General features: G+C 43.2%; 1 protein-coding gene across 1 annotated transcript; it reads right to left on the minus strand.

Annotated features, from left to right (window-relative positions):
- Nucleotides 1-3,237: 3,237 nt before the first annotated feature.
- qsox2 (quiescin Q6 sulfhydryl oxidase 2) lies at nucleotides 3,238-12,513 on the minus strand (the record flags this gene model as incomplete). Its single annotated transcript, XM_071546645.1, has 8 exons — nucleotides 3,238-4,940; nucleotides 5,049-5,365; nucleotides 8,384-8,572; nucleotides 8,862-9,012; nucleotides 9,277-9,399; nucleotides 9,633-9,762; nucleotides 11,757-11,900; nucleotides 12,368-12,513. Coding segments are annotated over 8 exons (1,395 nt in total), but the record flags the coding sequence as incomplete, so codon positions are not given.
- Nucleotides 12,514-12,788: the final 275 nt, after the last annotated feature.

The following is a 12,788-nucleotide window of genomic DNA, read 5'->3' on the forward strand; positions in this document are numbered from 1 at the left end:
ACACTTTAGAGTTGTGTGTGAGTTAAAGTTAGGTAGCTGGTTAATTGGCATGTATGTTGGTCAGTTAGTCCTCTCAGTCAGTTACTTAGCTTGTTAGTCATTTAGCTACCATTTTAATCTGATAGTGATGTAATTAATTAGATCACAATGTTTCTTTTTTCTGCCAGACTCACCAGCCTCCATCAGTCTGATACTGCAGTGTTTGGACAGAAACACTTAAATCTTGTTTAGCTCCATCCTCTTATTACTGTGGATGTGCTACACAGTGAGGTCAAAGGTCAGACTGCCACCTTTAATGTATTTTGTCTCTTTTCAGCCAAAAATAAAAGGACTAGGTAAAGAATTACAGGCCATGTTGTAATTTCAACAGAGAAGGTGATGCATTGTAATGAGATCTGTTCAACAACGTTTCACCAACGTTTACCTGTAGCTGCCCAGTAGAACCAGTCTGATCCTGGATCAGCTGGGTTCAGTTCTTTCAGTTTCTCAGTCGCTTGCCTTCATCCAGTTTTTCATTGTTCGTGGATTTAAAGCAGCGACCTTCAGCTCTCTAACCTTCAGTAAACTGTTAATGTTGGAGTCAGTGACAGATGCAACATGACAGCAGTTTATTCAGATGACCGGTCATTTACATCTCATTAAAATAATTAGCAGAAAAACAAAGACAAAATAAAACACTGAACAAAGAGATGGAAAAGATAAAAAAGTTAACATTAAAGACAAATTAAATTAAAGGAACAGGTTTTTACCAGTTTGTACCATTTTGTACCAGTTAGTCTGTTACAGTCAAACAAAACACCAGATCATCTTCAGAAATATACATGAACGAAAAATTCCACTTTCACAAATCATCCAGTCAACACAATTTAAACTGGTTGTTTCTGGTCTAGACAGAACATAAAGAAGCAGAACATAATACCTGCCATTAGGTGGAGGCTTTTATCCAGAGAAGCTCAGCTGCAGCAGGCTGAACAGTTTTAGCAGGAGGATCCCAGTGGAAATCCACAGCAACAGCTCCGGATTATGACTCATACAGTTTGTTACTGTGAAAGTCAAATTAGACCAGTCTGCACCAAAAAAAGACCAACCTCCGCTCCCTGTAACAATACTATAACAATACACTGAAAACACTCAGCATGAGACTGGATGGACTCAAGGCAGTAAATGGATGTTAACTAGAAGACACCAGTCAGATTCACAGCAGCAGAAGTGATCAACACAATATGTGATATTCACATCATGTAAACAGGTCCAGGTCATCAGGTCCAGGTTGTTTCTGACCGCTAACTTGAAGCAGCAGCAGTCTGTTCTGGGGCAAAAGGACTACAAAAGGTTTTAGAGGGGAAACAGATCGGGATTCTTTCAGTTTCCATCAGGAAAATCGGAGCAGGTCTGGGTGAGAAGATGAAAGTGCTGCTGGTCTGAAGAGGCTGATTCACACCGGAACTGGGAAAGACTGACAGATATCAAATTAATCGTTCTTCTTCGCTGGTGTTGCAAGGTATTGTGGGATTTCCTACTCTGCCTGAGGAGCCACTGTATGCTTCCTTCAAAATCTGCCAAAACAAGGAACCTTAAAAGTTTGTCTGTCAAGGCAAGTACTCCCGCCCACTGAAATCGATGTGGGTGGCTAGAAGTTCAGACTGATCCATGGACCGAAACAGAATGTGAGGTCACGTGATCAGGATGGTCTTACCAGCCTAGAACATTCACACTTCCTGCCTGGAAATGCTTACTAGGCAGGAAACTTCCTTCAGTTTGAGACAGAGCCAAAAGCTTCCTGTCAGCTTGTGAAGTGAACAGCGACAGAAGGGCCGCAGCAGACAGAGCTAACATGGCTGTGCTCCTCTCCATCAGCAAATGATCTGCTAACTTGTGACAAAGTGTCTCTCAAACACAGTGACGATGTGATGTCTGCCTGTGTTTCTCTTTGCAGTGTGAACCAGCCTCTTCATCAGTTAGCGGTCATGAAGAAACCAGAAGAGCCGGCCGGTGAATATCATGAACACCAAACTCCCAGAGAGGAAACACTTCTGGGACAGCTGCTTGGTAAATAACAGGGTTCCTACACATTTTCAATTCAAAAATTCCATACTTTTTCCAGACCTTGATTTGTTTTGAAGATTTTATCTGGTGTTCAATATGATTTACACAGATAGACATCTTGCCCCTGCTAACTAGGTCATATCACTGTATAGATGAAGATTGTTCTTCACAGCCACAAATATCAGAATATGTGAGATGATTGGCAGGGTTCCTACACGCTTTCCATTTTAAAATTCCATATTTTTCCCAGACCCTATGTTCTTGACCGGATTTGATTTTGGTGGGTATTTGATATAATGCATGCTGACAGCGGCTGGGTAATAAGAGCGTCCCTCTATCTGAACATTATTCTTCACATCAACAAAAACTGTGGACTCAAAGTGGCTCTACAACAACATAAAAGCTAGAATTATGTGTGTATCGGACCTGAACCGCAACATTTTCCATACTTTTCCAGACATTTTTTCAAATTCCCAAATTATTCAAGACCTGGAAATGATCAAATTCATTTTTTATACTTTTCCAGACTTTCCAGATCTGAAATAAATTCCAAAATGCTGTCTGGCCAAAACCTCAAAATAAAACTCTCAAAATCTGATGTCACGCAAAGAAATGACTGCTGAGTCCGAGCCAGACTGGCAGAGATCAACTGGGAGGAGCAACCAGGTTTTTATACATTTTAATAAAAATAAATTCCTGAAATATTTTACTGTGGATTGGACAGATCAGATTAGTGCAACAGCGCCTCCTACTGACTGAGAAACTCGACCTGCAGCGCTGACACCATGAGGCAGTCACATGTCCTCAGCTGCCTCAACACTTCAGATTCACAACTGAGACAGAAACAAACCCAGAGCTGAGAGGAGGCAGATGTGAGGAAGCTCCCCATCAACACCAGAGTTAAACTGATTCTGTCTCCTGAAGCCGTCCGAGCTTCACTGTTCTGACGGTGAATTTGACAGATTTGTCTTTTCCTCTTTCACACATTTTGTTGTTTGATAAACTGACCATTGATTTAAAATCCACTGGTAAAACTTTACAGTAAGGGTACATCAGTTAACTAATGTGTCTGGTAATCATTTACTAATGGTGTTCATGTTAACTAAGGTATTAATTTATACATATTTACTAGTCATCATTATAAACTATTAAATAATGTATAAATTAATACCTTAGTTAACATGAACACCATTAGTAAATTACACATTAGTTAACTGTTAATTAAGGGTTAGTTAATGCTTATTAAGCATTAACTAACCCTTAACTTAGTGTACCATTATTGTAAAGTGTTACCAATCCACTTAAACTACTGAAATGCTAGCTGGCTAACTACGACTAATGAGATCTGACCGGACGTTTTAAGTGTGTATTTTATCTGTTGGAGAGTTTGTGTGTTTGCAGCGCAGACAGATGCACAGCAGCAGCATGTCAGCAGTGTTGATGCTAGCCTGTCCTGGTCTGTTAGCATTCTGTCGCCCTGAATCTCGTCCTGTAGTCTGACAGAGCGGAGAGACGGGTCAGAGTCTCGCTCCTGTTCTGCCTGCAGGTCGTTATGAAGCGTCCGCATCATCGGCCAACCTCCAATCAGAGCTCAGAACAGGCTGCTGTGATTCTGATTGGCTGGTGCCCAGACGATATTTAAAGCTGGTTTCACTGAGCTGAAGGAGTCCATGTGTTCCTGCTGTATTTAACCAGATGATTAAAAATCTTCCAGCTGGACAAAACCAATTAAAACAAATCTAGCCGACTGTTTTTCAGTCCATGAAAAACATTTCGGATTTCAGTGTGTTCATGTCTGTCTGTCTGTCTGTCTGTCTGTCTGTCTGTCTGTCTGTCTGTCTGTCCACTAGCTGTCCATTCATCTGGACAGGATTGAGTTTCACAGTTAAGTAAAATACAGACAAATTAACCAATAACATTTAAATCAATAATGATCCTTTTCTCTTCTTGGCAGATTCAGTCTGATCTGCCCATGTGTACTCTCTCTCTCTCTCTCTCTCTCTCTCACACACACACACACACACACACACTCCAAACCAGATCAGTGAACCAGATCTGTACACTTGTTTAGGATTGTTAGCTTGTGTCGATGTTAGCATGGTGACAGTGGAACAGTCTGAATGAAGAACTTCCTAAAGCTAACATAATGAAACAGACAGGCAGCTGCTGTGAGGCTGCGTGGCACATGGTGAACCGCTCCAGTCCGCTCCTGGTCCAGGTTTTACTGGCGTCTCTAATAAGCAGCCATACATTGGTTGTAATGCTCCCTCCTGTGGAATTCTGGGATGCAGGTCATTTCCTCCCAGACGGACTCAGTAGTTCTCAGCCTGAAGTTACAGTCGTATTCAAAACTAAACCCGGTCCAGAAAGTCCGGGCCAGATTTGACATGTAGCTGCTGGGAAAAATGAGTCCAGTCAGGAAGTCCCGTCTGAAAAACAGAATAATAAATAAGCCCGGTCCTGAGAGTCCAGTCCAGGTTTACAGGTTTTACCATTGAGCTCAGCCCAGGAGTCCAGTCCAGGTTCGACGTTGGACCCACATCTAAAAAATAAACCTAGTCTGGATATTCCAGTCCAGGATCTACAGGGTTTAGTCCGGTCTGGGTAAAACTGGTTCAGTCCAGTCCGGGCTAAACTGATCTGGTCCGGTCCAGCATAAACCGGACCGGTCCAGGTCAAACCGGTCCAGTCCGGTCCGGTCAGACGTAGGGCCGGTTGTGTCGCAGTTTCCACCTCCTGGACCGGACTTTGAAGAAGAAGAAGAGCAGCATGAGGAAGAGGCAGGAGCAGACGTACAGCACCACACACAGACTCATGTCCACACTGTTGAAGCCCAGACCGAGGATCCACACCCCCCCATGCGCCCCCCCCGCCGCCCCCGGCACCTCCTCCACCTCCTGCACTGCCTCCCTCAGGCCCTGCTGGGGCTCCGGCTGCTCCTCAGCTTTCTTCTCTGGCTCCTTCCCTCCTCCTCCTCCTTTTGCTCCTGCTCCTGCTCCTGCGCCTGCTCCTCCCGCTCCTGCTCCTCCTCCTCCTCCTCCTTTTTCTCCTGCGCCTGCTCCTCCTGCTCCTCCTGCTCCTCCTCCTCCCCCCCTCTCCTCCGGAGGCTGGCTGGGCTGGGCAGGAGGTGCAGGGAGGAGCTGAGGAGTCAGAGAGTATTTTGGGGAGAGGTTGGCGGCTCCGTAGTGTTTTCTGAGGAAGCGGAGGACGTTCTCCTGGTTCCAGACGTGAACTCCGTCTTTCTCCTCGTGGCAGGAGGCGCAGAGGGCGGGGCTCGGCCACGGAACCTTGGGGAAGAGGGGGTCTTCACTCAGAGAGCCTGAGGAGGAGCAGATGACATACTGATGAGCTAATACAAACCAACAACACATTACAACTATCAACACGGTAACCCAAACTAAATAACATTACAAACAACTAACAACAAATTACCAACAATACCTTATTAATAACTAACAACACATTACTGACAACTAACAAGATGTTAGTAACAGGAACAACTTACTAACAACTAACAAGATGTTACAAACAACTAACAACACCTTACTAACAACACATTACTAACAACTAACAACATATTACTAACAACTAACAACACGTTACTGACAACTAACAACACATTACTGACAACAACACCTTACTAACAACTAACAACACCTTACTAAGAACTAACAACACATTACTAACAACTAGGAACACCTTACTAACAACTAACAACTAATTACTAACAACACATTACTAACAACTAACAACACATTACTAACAACTAACAACTAATTACTAACAACACCTTACTAACAACACCTTACTAACAACTAACAACACATTACTAACAACTAACAACTAATTACTAACAACACCTTACTAACAACTAACAACACATTACTAACAACACCTTACTAACAACTAACACCTTACTAACAACTAACAACACATTACTAACAACACCTTACTAACACATTACTAACAACTAAAACACCTTACTAACAACTAACAACACCTTACTAACAACTAACAACACATTACTAACAACACCTTACTAACAACACATTACTAACAACTAAAACACCTTACTAACAACTAACAACACCTTACTAACAACTAACACCTTACTAACAACTAAAACACCTTACTAACAACTAAAACACCTTACTAACAACTAACAACACATTACTAACAACTAACAAGATGTTACTAACAACTAACACATTACTAACAACACATTACTAACAACTAACAAGATGTTACTAACAACTAACACATTACTAACAACACCTACTAACAACCAGCAACACATTACTAACAACTAACAAGATGTTACTAACAACTAACACATTACTAACAACACTTTACTAACAACTAACAAACACATAACTGACAACTAAAAACACATTACTAACAACACGTTGCTAACAACTAACACATTACTAACATCTTACTAACACCTTACTAACAACAAATTACTAACAACTAACACATTACTAACATCTTACTAACACCTTACTAACAACCAACACATTACTAACATCTTACTAGCACCTTACTAACAACTAACACATTACTAACAACACCTTACTAACAACAAATTACTAACAACTAACACATTACTAACATCGTACTAACACCTTACTAACAACTAACACATTACTAACAACACTTTACTAACAACTAACAACAAATTACTAACAACTAACACATTACTAACATGTTACTAACACCTTACTAACAACTAACACATTACTAACAACACTTTACTAACAACTAACAACAAATTACTAACAACTAACACATTACTAACAACACCTTACTAACAACTAACAACAAATTACTAACAACTAACACATTACTAACATCTTACTAGCACCTTACTAACAACTAACACATTACTAACAACACCTTACTAACAACTAACAACAAATTACTAGCAACTAACACATCATTAACCAACAACACCTTACTAACAAACACATTACTAACAACACCTTACTAACATTACTAACAACTAACACCTTACTAACAACTAACAACACCTTACCAACATCACTAACAACATATTACTAAATAATAACTAATTAACAACGCATTACTGACCTACTGACAACCTAGTGATGAGCTAACTCACTAACCTACTATAACTAATTACAACTATGTAGAGAGCAACCAGCTGAGTCAGAGCTGTGGCGCTGAGCGGCCACTAGAGGGAGTCGTTTCCACTAACAGCTCTGTCTTCATCAGACTCAGCTGTAGTCGTCCTCTCCTCCAGAGCCGAGCCACCAGGTAAACAAGCTCTACAAGTCTATCAATGTGATTTCATTTGATTCAGCCATTCAAAGCTTACTCAATTAATAAAGACAACTGTTTTACACAAATATGAGTCCATCAATACGGAAGCGTAATGCATTCACTTGAGAAAAAACAAAATTGCCCTGTTTTTCTGAATTAACAAGACAATTATCTCAGAAAAACAGAGCAGAATTTAAAAAAAAAAAAAAGCTCTGTTTTTCTGAATTAACAAGATAATTATCTCAGAATTCTGAGAAAAGTTTTCATGGAAAAAAAATAATTCTGCTCGAATTTTAGTTTTTTATCTTTATTTTCATTATGCTACCTAATCAGTGCTTGCTAACTAGCTATGCTCATTTGTTACAATGATGTAACATGATAACAGGCAATGCCAAAGCATTAAGAATACATAATCTGTCTGTTCAAAATGTTCTGCAGACTGGAGCCTCTGGCCCCGCCCACAACCTGTCAGGACAGACAGGCGGAGCACAGAGGGAACAGCAGTAAGAACACGGACTGAACAGTCAAAAACTGACTTATTCACATCAGTAGTGTTCCTAGGAATCCCTCAGAAAGGCTTATGCTGTTACTGAAATAAACTTCTATGTAAGTAAGTAAGAAACTAACTGACAAAACATTACTGACCCTCTGACAACACGTTAAAAACCTACTAACTACCTAAGTGACCAACCAGCCATTACTGGCCGTGTGGCCTGGTTCATGTGAATCAGTAGCAGAGCTGTGGCTCGGTCAGCAGATTCTCTGGAGATCAGAGGAGGCTCTGGATCGGACGCTGCTGATTGGATTTTGAAAAAACTTTAGGGAATGATGCGTCTCGTCCGTTCTGCCATTTTCAAAATTGCACTGATTGTCCTGCAGGGGGCGCCACAGCGTCTGTTTACTCGTCTGTACGTCAATCCAGAAACACGAGGAACGACACGGTGACTGTTTCTGTCTTTAGAGGTCCTGTTCTATTCACCAAGTACAGTGGCTTCTGTGTGTGTGTGTGTGTGTGTGTGTGTGTGTGTGTGTGTGTGTGTGTGTATGTGTGTACCGGCCAGTCTGTTGTTGACCAGGTTGTGTTGGTTCCACAGCCAGAGGATCTGCTGGTCTCTGGTCTGGACTCGGTCCAGACTGTCGGCGGCCGCCTGTTCGAAGTGTCGGCCGCACTGCTGACAGCCGAAGAACGTCCCGATGTAGCGCCGCATCACCTGAAGCACCGCCGCCGCCTCGTCCTCCAGAGCTGCAGCACAACACAGAACAAAACACAGAACGGTTAAAGGAATAGTTCGCCCAAAAATAAAAATTTGGTCACCGTCTCCTCCCTCATGTCAGTGTGTTTGTCCACAGAACACACAGACAGAGTCAGCTCCATGTTGGACTGAACAGAAACCGCTTCTTTAGAGTCCAGAAAGGTCAAAAATTAGCAGAAAGTTACTGGAACATTTCTGCAGCAGAATCCAAGTGTTCTGAAGTGTGTGTGTGTGTGTGTGTGTGTGTGTGTGTGTGTCTAAGTGTGTGTGTGTGTGTACCGGTGTTCTCCAGAGCGGTGGGCATGGCGTCATGTTGGACCGTCAGAACATGGAACAGCGTCCAGAGGGAGCATGGGTAACCACGAAGCCCCGCCCTGCTGCCCTGGCAACCCACCCAGCGAAGCTCCGCCCCCAGGAACACTCCTGAGATCTGGACAGGAACAGGAAGTCAGTTCTACTCTGTGGCTTTACTGCCAGGTTCTACCAACTGTAAATTATTGGGAAAGTAGTGTTTTTATTTATTAAATCATGAATAATTAATGAGGGCGTCTGAAACTGATCTACGACTTTTGTTACTAGAGAAGCTGCGTCAGAAACATAAATCTATTAAAACAGTCAGGCTGTCACTTAGTAAAGTACTGTAGTTAGTTGGCTGGTTATCTGGTTAGAGTGTGTGTGTGTGTGTGTGTCTCACCCTCATCTTGTTGTCCACCAGGTCCAGGACGGCCTGGTAGGGGATTCGGTCCAGAGGCAAACTGAGCAGCCACTCCAACAGAGTCTCCATCAACTTCACCACTGAACCTCCACCTGGGTACAGCTAGACAGAGAGAGAGAGAGAGAGAGAGAGAGACAGAGGGAGGGAGAGAGAGAGAGAGAGACAGAGGGAGGGAGAGAGAGAGAGAGAGTGAGAGAGGGAAGGAAAGAGAGAGAGAGAGAGAGAGTTATTTCAAACATCCAGATCCTTCATCAAAGAACTGCTCATCATACTCTGTAGGAGAGAACAATGTGTGTGTGTGTGTGTGGGGGGAGGTGGGGGTGGGGGGTGGTTACCTTGGCGACCACGGTGACAAAGTCTTTGAAGGTCTTAAGCTCCTCCCCCTCCAGGGTATTATGGGTAGCCAGCTCCACTCTCAGCAGGTAGTGGAGAGCTGACTCCAGGTCAGCCAGGTAAACTGTAGAGCTGAGAGGGAGAGAGAGAGAGACATCTAACACTGATCCTGAATCAGGCAGACCTCCTCAGAGCTGCTGAGTGCTGACAGTCTACCTGTGTGTGTGTGTGTGTGTGTGTGTGTGTGTGTGTGGTGTGTTCTGGTGTAGCTGTCAGTCCATCCAGAGCCTGTACAGATCTAACAGTCTGACAGTCACAACACTCTGTAGGTCCAGACTGACATTCACTGGCCAGACTAGTACTGACTCTATAGGGCTGAAGCTAACCCAGAACTGATGCCACCTTCATGTCATATGGGATTTACAGTAAATACGACCTGCTGGTTACAGCGGGAGAACCAGCAGGAGAACCAGCAGGAGAACCAGCAGGAGAACCAGCAGGAGAACCAGCAGGAGAACCAGCAGGAGAACCAGCAGGAGACTGGGACTTTTCTGCAGCTCTGGTTTCTATCTTGGCGTCAGGAGGCGAGCGGGCGGAGACACCGCAGCCGGCTGCCTGCGGCGGTTCAACATGTTCAACATATTCAACGTGTTCAACATGTTCAACGTGTTCAACATATTTAACGTGTTCAACATATTTAAAATATTTAACGTGTTCAACATATTCAACGTGTTCAACATATTTAACGTGTTCAACATATTCAACATGTTCAACGTGTTCAACATATTTAACTTGTTCAACATATTTAACATATTTAACGTGTTCAACATATTTAACGCGTTCAACGTGTTCAACATGTTCAACATATTTAACATGTTCAACGTGTTCAACATATTTAACGTGTTCAGCGTGTTCAACATGTTCAACATATTTAACATGTTCAACATATTTAACGTGTTCAACGTGTTCAGCGTGTTCAACATGTTCAACATATTTAACATGTTCAACGTGTTCAACATATTTAACGTGTTCAACATGTTCAACGTGTTCAACATGTTCAACATTTAACATGTTCAACGTGTTCATCGTGTTCAACATATTTAACGTGTTCAACATATTCAACATATTTAACTTGTTCAACATATTTAACATGTTCAACGTGTTCAACATATTTAACGTGTTCAACATGTTCAACGTGTTCAACATATTTAACGTGTTCAACATATTTAACATATTTAACGTGTTCAACATATTTAACGTGTTCAACATGTTCAACATATTTAACGTGTTCAACATGTTCAACATATTTAACGTGTTCAACATATTTAACGTGTTCAACGTGTTCAACATATTTAACGTGTTCAACATATTTAACGTGTTCAACATATTTAACGTGTTCAACGTGTTCAAAATATTTAACGTGTTCAACATATTTAACGTGTTCAACGTGTTCAACATATTTAACGTGTTCAACATATTTAACGTGTTCAACATATTTAACGTGTTCAACGTGTTCAACATATTTAACGTGTTCAACGTGTTCAACATATTTAACGTGTTCAACATATTTAACGTGTTCAACGTGTTCAACATATTTAACGTGTTCAACGTGTTCAACATATTTAACGTGTTCAACATATTTAACGTGTTCAACGTCTTCAACATATTTAACGTGTTCAACGTGTTCAACATGTTCAACGTGTTCAACATATTTAACGTGTTCAACAGGTGAACGCTGCAAACTGTTCTGACGCTTTTCCCATATGACATGAACGCAGCATAAGGTTAACCAGAGCTAAGGCTGATGCTATCCTGAAGTTAACCTGGTCTAGCTCGAGTCTAGCTCGAGTCTACCTCCAGTCTAGCTCCAGTCTAGCTCCAGTCTAACTCCAGTCTAACTCCAGTCTGGCGTCTAACTCCAGTCTGGCTCCAGTCTAGCTCCAGTCTGGCGTCTAACTCCAGTCTGGCTCCAGTCTGGCTCCAGTCTGGCTCCAGTCTAGCTCCAGTTTAGCTCCAGTCTAACTCCAGTCTAACTCCAGTCTGGCTCCAGTCTAGCTCCAGTCTAGCTCCAGTCTAACTCCAGTCTAGCTCCAGTCTGGCTCCAGTCTGGCTCCAGTCTGTCTGACCTGTCAAAGTCTCTCCAGGTCTCGGTCTTCTGCAGCACCGCCGCCTGGCCGCCGCCGGTCCTGCTGCTGTCCGACCGCACGCTGCGCTGCACACCGGGTAACAACCTCAACAAGGAGGAGAAGAAGAAACGCAACCGCTTCTCACTGGGAGAGGAGGAGAGGAGAGAAGGAGGAGAGGAAGAGAGGAGAGGAGAGGAAGAGAAGAGAGGAAGAGAGGAGAGGAGAGGGGAGGAAGAGAGGAGAGGAGAGGAGAGGAGAGGAGAGGAAGAGAGGAGAGGAGAGGAGAGGAGAGGAGGAGAGGAAGAGAGGAGGAGAGGAGGAGAGGAGGAGAGGAGAGGAGAGGAGAGGAGGAGAGGAGAGGAGAGGAGAGGAGGAGAGGAAGAGGAGGAGAGGAGAGGAGAGAGGAGAGGAGAGGAGAGGAGGAGAGGAGGTGAGGAGGAGAGTTATTTAAAGCTTGAAAATACATTTAAACAATTAAAACCTCAGGAATACAAACTGTGTGTGTGTGTGTGTGTGTGTGTGCCCTCACACATGCAAGTGTGTGTGTGTGTGTGTGTGTGTGTGCCCTCACACATGCAAGTGTGTGTGTGTGTGTGTGTGTGTGCCCTCACACATGCAGGTGTGTGTGTGTGCCGTTGGGCAGCAGCAGGTAGGCGGAGGGGAAAGCTGTGACTCCCAGTCTGTCCAGCAGGAGGCGATCTGCAGCCAGTGCTCTCCTCACCACAACACCAGAGTACTGCAGCAGGTCCAGAGCCACCTACACACACACACACACACACACACACACACACACACACACACACACACACACACACACACACACACACACACACACACACACACACACACACACACACACACACACACACACACACACACACACACACACACACACACACACACACACACACACAATACTGTCATTTAAAATGAAAACATGATTCTTCCTTGTATATTGAAAAGCCATATTGCCATTCAAGTCAGTCTGTAAGTGAGTGAGTGAGTGAGTGAGTGAGTGAGTGAATGAGTGAG

Source organism: Centroberyx affinis, unplaced genomic scaffold, assembly GCF_046629955.1.
Source record: "Centroberyx affinis isolate AG114_WGS23_722 - 3 ecotype Tasmania unplaced genomic scaffold, CSIRO-AGI_Caff_v1 ptg005368l_1, whole genome shotgun sequence".
NCBI lineage: Eukaryota > Metazoa > Chordata > Actinopteri > Beryciformes > Berycidae > Centroberyx > Centroberyx affinis.